The sequence below is a fragment of the Nicotiana tomentosiformis genome, chromosome 11 (assembly GCF_000390325.3).
Source record: "Nicotiana tomentosiformis chromosome 11, ASM39032v3, whole genome shotgun sequence".
Taxonomy (NCBI): domain Eukaryota; kingdom Viridiplantae; phylum Streptophyta; class Magnoliopsida; order Solanales; family Solanaceae; genus Nicotiana; species Nicotiana tomentosiformis.
In genome coordinates, this window is record NC_090822.1 from 55,953,176 (window position 1) to 55,960,124 (window position 6,949).

At 43.6% G+C, this 6,949-nt stretch overlaps 1 protein-coding gene across 1 annotated transcript; it reads left to right on the forward strand.

The window, feature by feature from the left end:
• The first annotated feature begins 405 nt into the window (after positions 1-405).
• LOC138901481 (uncharacterized) lies at positions 406-6,580 on the forward strand. The gene is made up of 8 exons (XM_070189249.1): positions 406-603; positions 943-2,324; positions 2,858-3,021; positions 3,120-3,159; positions 3,286-3,406; positions 3,569-4,030; positions 4,860-4,938; positions 5,865-6,580. Exons 1-8 carry the CDS (start codon positions 406-408, stop codon positions 6,578-6,580), a joined length of 3,162 nt encoding a protein of 1,053 aa, XP_070045350.1.
• Positions 6,581-6,949: the final 369 nt, after the last annotated feature.

Below are 6,949 nucleotides of genomic sequence, written 5' to 3' on the forward strand. Positions count from 1 at the left end.
CCAGAAGAAGCAGGTACACATAGTTGATGCGACTAATGGGGGTTTATGTACATCGTGCATTAACCAACCATATGTATGCACGTGGAGTGCGGAAAGTGACAACCAGAACTATTAGGAAAATATGAACTATGTGGCCAACTATGGAGGACAGAGGCAAGGTGGTTAGAATTGGAGGCAACAAAATCAGCAATATAGACCAGCACAGCAGCAGTACAATAATAGCAGTAATCCTGGAGCTATGAGACCACAGGGTCAAGTTGTGCCTTACCAAAGGCAACAAGGATACAATTTACAAAATCAGCAGCCAGCTTATCAACAGCCTCAAAAATAACAGATAGTGCGACAAAATTATAGGTTATTTTAAATTAAAGGAATGGTGCAACAACTCATTGGGGCCAGCGGGAAATGGAAGAAAAGATCCACCAAATGCAAGAAAAGGCACAGCAGATGCATGAAAAGGTAGTATCGCACCACTCAGCTTTCAAAGGCATTGAGATTAAACTAGGGCAGATATCGATGGCTCTGAATAATCGTCCCCAAGGGACGTTACCTGTGGACACCCATGTCAATCAAAAAGAGCAGGGTCCAAAGCAGCGTATGGCAGTGAGTCTAAGAAATGGTAGAGACATAGATCTAGAGTAAGAAATTGCTCGCGAAAGCCGACCAACTAAAACACTTGTGCCAGTACCCATTGAGGTAGATGATTCAACAGGGTTAACTGAGGTAACAATACAACATGCACAAGAGAGCACAAGCAAAGAAAAAGAGGTTGCTAAGGAGACTGAGGTAGTGCAAGAAACGATAGTAGAAGTAGTGCCCAAGCAGTATCAAACTCAAATCGCAGGAAGGAAGCGACCTCCAGCACCATTCCCACAAAGATTGGCCAAATATTAGAAGGATGAGCAGTATAATAAATTCATGGAGATGTTAAAACAAATCTAGGTGAACATTCCACTGATTGACGCCTTTAGGGAGATGCCTGGGTATGCCAAAATGATGAAGGATTTGATGTCTCGCAAGTTCGACTTCCAAGACTTGGCCACTGTTACACTAACCCAGACCTGTAGTGCTGTCGTGATGAGACCCATAGCTGAGAAGTTGTCAGACCCAGGGAGTTTCACAATCCCATTCATAATAGGCAGTTATGCTTTTTCTAAAGCATTGTGTGATTTAGGGGCAAGCATAAACTTGATGCCCTTGGCTATCTACAAAAGGTTAGGCATTGGAAGAGCAAGACCCACATCCATGTTACTACAGCTAGCCGACTGGACAGTGAAGAGGCCAACAGGTATCCTTGATGATATACTAGTGCAGGTTGGAAAGTTTGTGTTTTCAGCAAATTTTGTCATTCTGGACTGCCGGGTTGACGAAGAGATTCCTATAATTTTGGGAATACCATTCTTGGCTACTGGGAGAGCTCTAATTGATTGTGAAACTGGAGAGCTAAAAATGAGACTGAACGATGAAAAGATAACGTTCAATATGCAGAAGTCTATGCAGCGACCAAGTGAATTTGCTAACTGCTCTCTGATAGAAGCTGTGGATGTAATTTCGGAGGAGGAAGATGAGACTCTGAATGCTAAAGACCCTCTAGCATCCTGCCTCATGAACTTAGAAGAAGTAAATAGAGAGGACTTGGCGGAGTGGGTGCTGGCTCTTGAAGGCCAAGGGTTCCGGAAAAGAGAGCTAGAATTTGAGTCTTTGCACTTAGAAGAAAGAAACACTCCTCCAGCTATGCCATCGATCGAAGAGCCACCACAGTTGGAACTGAAACCGCTACCACCTCACCTCAGGTATGCTTTCTTAGGACCTAACTCAACTTTACCTGTTATTATCTCATCTGGTTTGTTAGATGTGCAGGCAGAACAACTTTTGCAGGTATTAATAGAGTACAAAATTGCAACTGGTTGGACCATTGCAAACATTAAGGGTATCAGCCTGGCCTTTTGTATGCATAAGATTTTACTGGAAGATGGCCACAAACCTTCCAGAGAACATCAAAGAAGACTGAACCCCAACATGAAAGAAGTTGTGAAAAAGGAGGTGATAAAGTGGTTAGATGCGGGAATCATTTTCCCCATCTCTGACAGCAACTGGATTAGCCCAGTTCAATGTGTGCCAAAGAAAGGTGGAATGACTGTTGTGCAAAATGAGAACAACGAGTTGATCTCAATAAGAACAGTCACGGGATGGCGAATTTGTATGGACTACAGAAGATTGAACAAGGCCACCCGAAAAGATCATTTTTCCTTGTCGTTCATTGATCAGATGTTAGATAGATTGGCTGGGATGTCCCAATTTTGCTTTCTGGATGGATACTCAGGGTATAATCAGATCTCTATTACGCAAGAAGATAGAGAGAAAACATCATTCACCTGTCCATATGGCGTTTACAGTTTCCGGAGAATGTCGTTCGGCCTAAGCAATGCACTCGTCATATTTCAAAGGTGGCATGATGGCCATCTTCACAGATATGGTAGAAGACATAATGGAAGTCTTCATGGATGATTTCTCAGTGGTGGGAGACTCGTTCGATGACTTCCTTAAGAATCTGAAAAGAGTGCTAAAGAGATGTGTGGAGACTAATCTAGTGCTCAACTAGAAAAAGTGCCATTTCATAGTACATGAAGGTATAGTCTTGGGGAACCTAGTGTCAAGTAAGGGCATTGAGGTAGATCGTGCAAAGGTTGATGTGATAGAAAAGTTACCACCACCCACTTCCGTCAAAGCAATAAGAAGTTTCCTTGGCCACGCCGATTTCTACAGACGGTTTATAAAAGATTTCTCCAAAATTGCTAAACCCTTGTGTAAACTGCTTGAAAAAGATCACCCTTTTTTTGTTTTCTGATGACTGCAGGGTAGCGTTTGAGGAGTTGAAGAAGAAACTGGTGACTGCACCAATCATAGTAGCCCTCGACTGGGGGCAACCGTTCGAGCTGATGTGTGATGCAAGCGACTATACTGTGGGAGCAGTTCTTGGGCAACAAAAAGATAAATTCATGCATCCAATCTACTATGAAAGTAAACCTTGAGTGGTGCCCAACTGAATTACATAGTAACAGAGAAAGAGATGCTAGTTGTGGTGTTCACATTTGATAAATTCAGGTCATACCTGATAGGCTCAAAGGTAATTGCTTACACTGACCATGCTGCCCTCAGGTACCTAAATGAGTAAAAGGAGTCAAAGTCGCGCCTAATTCGATGGGTGCTACTGCTACAAGAGTTCGACTTGGAAATCTGTGACCGAAAGGGAACAAAAAACAAAGTTGCTGATCATTTGTCCAGGCTTGAAGGAGTGGAAAAGAAGGTTGAGGTGAAGGAGATCATGGAGACTTTCCCAGATGAACAACTTTTAGCAACGAGCCTCGAGGCTACATCAAGGTATGCAGATATTGCAAATTACCTGGCAAGCGGTATTGTTCCCTATGAATTGTCTTCTGTGCAAAAGAAAATGTTTTTTCGTGATTGTCGCATATATTTCTAGGATGAACCATATTTGTTTAGGATTTGTCTTGATAACATGATCCGGAGATGCATTCCCGAGATAGATCAATCTTCTGTTTTGCAGGCATGTCATGCTTCACCGTATGGAGGACATTTTGGAGGTGTAAGGATAGCTGCTATAGTGTTGGAGTCAGGTTGTTATTGGCCGACGCTGTTTAAAGATGCACACTTCTGGGTGAAAAATTGTGATGAGTGCCAACTGATGAGGAATATTTCCCGTCGACATGAGATACCCATGAACCCAATTAAAGAGGTGGAAGTATTTGACGTATGGGGAATCGACTTTATGAGACCATTTGTCCGCTCATATAATAACAAGTACATCCTTGTAGCTGTGGACTATGTCTCAAAATGGGTAGAAGTCGTGGCACTTCCAACAAATGATGCGAAGATAGTTATTGGTTTCCTGAGAAAAAATATCTTCACCAGATTTGGCACGCCAAGAGCTATCATCAGTGATGGGGGCACCCACTTCTGCAACCGAGCCTTTGCAAAGTTGTTGGAGAAATATGGCATTCGCCATACAGTTGTTACTCTGTATCACCCATAAATAAGTGGGCAAGTCGAGGGGACAAACAGAGAAATTAAGAGTGTTTTGACCAAAACTGTAAATGCTACTCGGACTGATTGGGCGAAAAAATTGGATGATGCGCTATGGGCTTACCGCACTGCATTCAAAACTCTGATTGGTATGTCACCGTACAAATTGGTGTTTGAAAAGGCATGTCACTTACTGGTGGATTTAGAGCATACAGCCTTCTGGGCATTATGACAATTAAATCTGGACTTGGAGGTCGCTGGAACAAGTAGAGTCACAGAGGTGCATGAACTTGACGAGTTTTGTTACCATGCTTTTGAGAGTACAAAGTTATATAAGGAAAGAATGAAACTTGTGCATGACAAAAACATTCTTGAGCGAAATTTTAAGGCGGGAGACGTGGTATTATTATTCAATTCGAAATTGAGGTTGTTCCCGAGAAAATTGAAATCAAGATGGTCAGGATCATTTCGTGTGCTAGAGATTCATCCTACCGGAGCCGTAGAGATTGCTTCAGAAGATGGCTCTCGCAAGTTCAGAGTCAATGGTCACAGGTTGAAACATTATTTGAGCATGGATGAGACGAAAGTAGTATCGGTGACTCATTTGCTAGAGCCAAAAATGTTGAGCGAGCCTTAAGTCGAGTGCCTGCGTCATGCCACGATGTTAAATCAAGTGCTTCATGGGAGGCAACCCATTGTAATGTTGTATTCGTCATGCCGTAACTTTAACTAAGGCGCTCGTTGGGAGGCAACCCAATTAGTAGTTGATTTTTAGCGTAGTTAGAATTTTTTCTTTCTTTCTTTTTCGTTTATAGGAAATAACATGTTTGCAGGCAATTTTGGCGGGTCATGCATTGAACCTCACGTCGCCTGGTCCCCAGCGAGCTTGGCCAGGTAGAAAGCCTTGCGTTGCCAAATCGAGTGCTCGTATGGGAACTAGCCTCACAAGGGTTGCAGCGAGATGCATCTTGCGTGGAGTTTCGCGTTGCGCACCCCAAAGCTCGCATTGGAGCTCACCTCGCGAGGCAGTATCATCGCGTCGCCAGGTAAGTGAATTTTTCGATTTATTTTAACCCCCTCCCTTAAAACCTAACCTAAACACCCAAAACCTCACTGCTCACAAAAGCTCACACACTCACGCCAAGAACACACTGCCAAACCCCCTCCCTCACAAACCCCATTGAAGACAAGCATTCCTCTACTCTTTCCTTCACCTACAACATCAATTCAAGGGCAATCCCTCCTCTTAAACATCTAAGGTATGATTTCAACCTCAATTCTTTGGCAATTTCGAATTGGGTGAATGCATGTCATTGGATACAAATTTTGGGGTTGTTCTTCATTGTAACAATGTGTTTGTGTGTCTCAACCCCACGAAACCCATAAGAATGGTGTTGTTATTATGTGAACAAGTGGTAGCACGGAACTCCCAAACCGATTTGGGAGGGTGAGGCAATCCCTCATCCCTACAAGCACTCCCATGGAACTAGTGCATGCTAAGTGTTTGTCATAATGCCTCAAAGGCATTTTTTGTCCCCGTAGGAGCCCGAGTCTCCGGGATTGTAAGACTAGTGCTATGTAGCCGTGCACCACTTTAAAATTTTAAGTGTGGGGTGGCTCACTGGTAGCCCGATGCTTCGAAATTGGAGGAAGCACCCATGTGTCATTGCTTGATTCTCATACTAAGAAAAGATGAGGTGAAGTCTGAGTAACCTCGAAAATTATTGAAAATCATGTGTTGAACTCTTAAGTGTGGGGTCGCAAGACCATGTTTTGAATTTTGCAATGCGTCCTAAACTGATTAATGCTCACTTGTGTAGATACAAACATGCCTCCAAGGAAGGACACCGGTAAAGGCAAGGCCACATCCACTGCTCCGTCTAAGGCTAAGGCTCCCTCCGCACCTCTACCGAAGAAGAGAAAAGGGGGTGAAGTCACTTCAAGTCAAATTGAAGGACTGCAAGCAGTGGCAGCTATAGCAGCCACTCGCCCACAATATCAAGGACAAAGGGAGTTTGGACTCAAGAGCATACCTCCATATGTTAAGGACTGGTACAGACGTTGTAGGCCGAGACATATACATCCAGAATCTGCTATTCATGAGCGTCTCCTACAAGACAAGTATCAAGCAATCTGGAGAGGTATTAATGATTTGGGGCTGAGTTATGTGTTCAAAAATACAAGGGATATAAATGTTAATCTGGTTCGAGAATTTTATGCCGGTTTTGATCCAAAGGATCCTGAGCAGCTGGTGCCCATTCGGGGAAGGTTGATAGATTTTTCAGCCTCAGCAATATGCAATTTCTTAGGTGCTCCAGATGTTCCTCAGGAACCCTTGGACAATTTCATCGCCCGTCCTACATATCGAGAGCTGAGACGCACTCTTTGTGGTGTCAATTCTGTGGCGGCTTGGGTTCGGGACAAGAAAACCAATCGTCATAGAAAATTCCCTAAGAAGAAAATGAGAGGACGTGTGTGCTATATTTCCTACCTTGCAATCATGACACTCTTAATACACGGGTCCTACCTTGCATGACTCCTACCTTAATAGCTGAAATTGATTAATACACGGCTCCTACCTTGCAATCATGACACTCTTATTAGCCGTGAGAGGACGTGTGTGCTATATTTTCATCATGACTGGCTATCGGGTGAATGTGGGCCACTTGATCCGCTACCAGATGACTCAAGTGAGAACTAGCAAGAGAATTGATCTAATGCCCTTCGCAAACATGTTGACTCAATACTTGAGACAAGAAGAGGTGGGGGAGGAGAAAGCTTTCGATCACATCATTAATCAGCTCCTACGACTAATGGATATTACAAGCGCCCGGCTTAAGGAGGAGACTGCTATGTCATCAATGACAGACGCCAAGCGCAATGCTCGTGATGACAGCTTTATGGC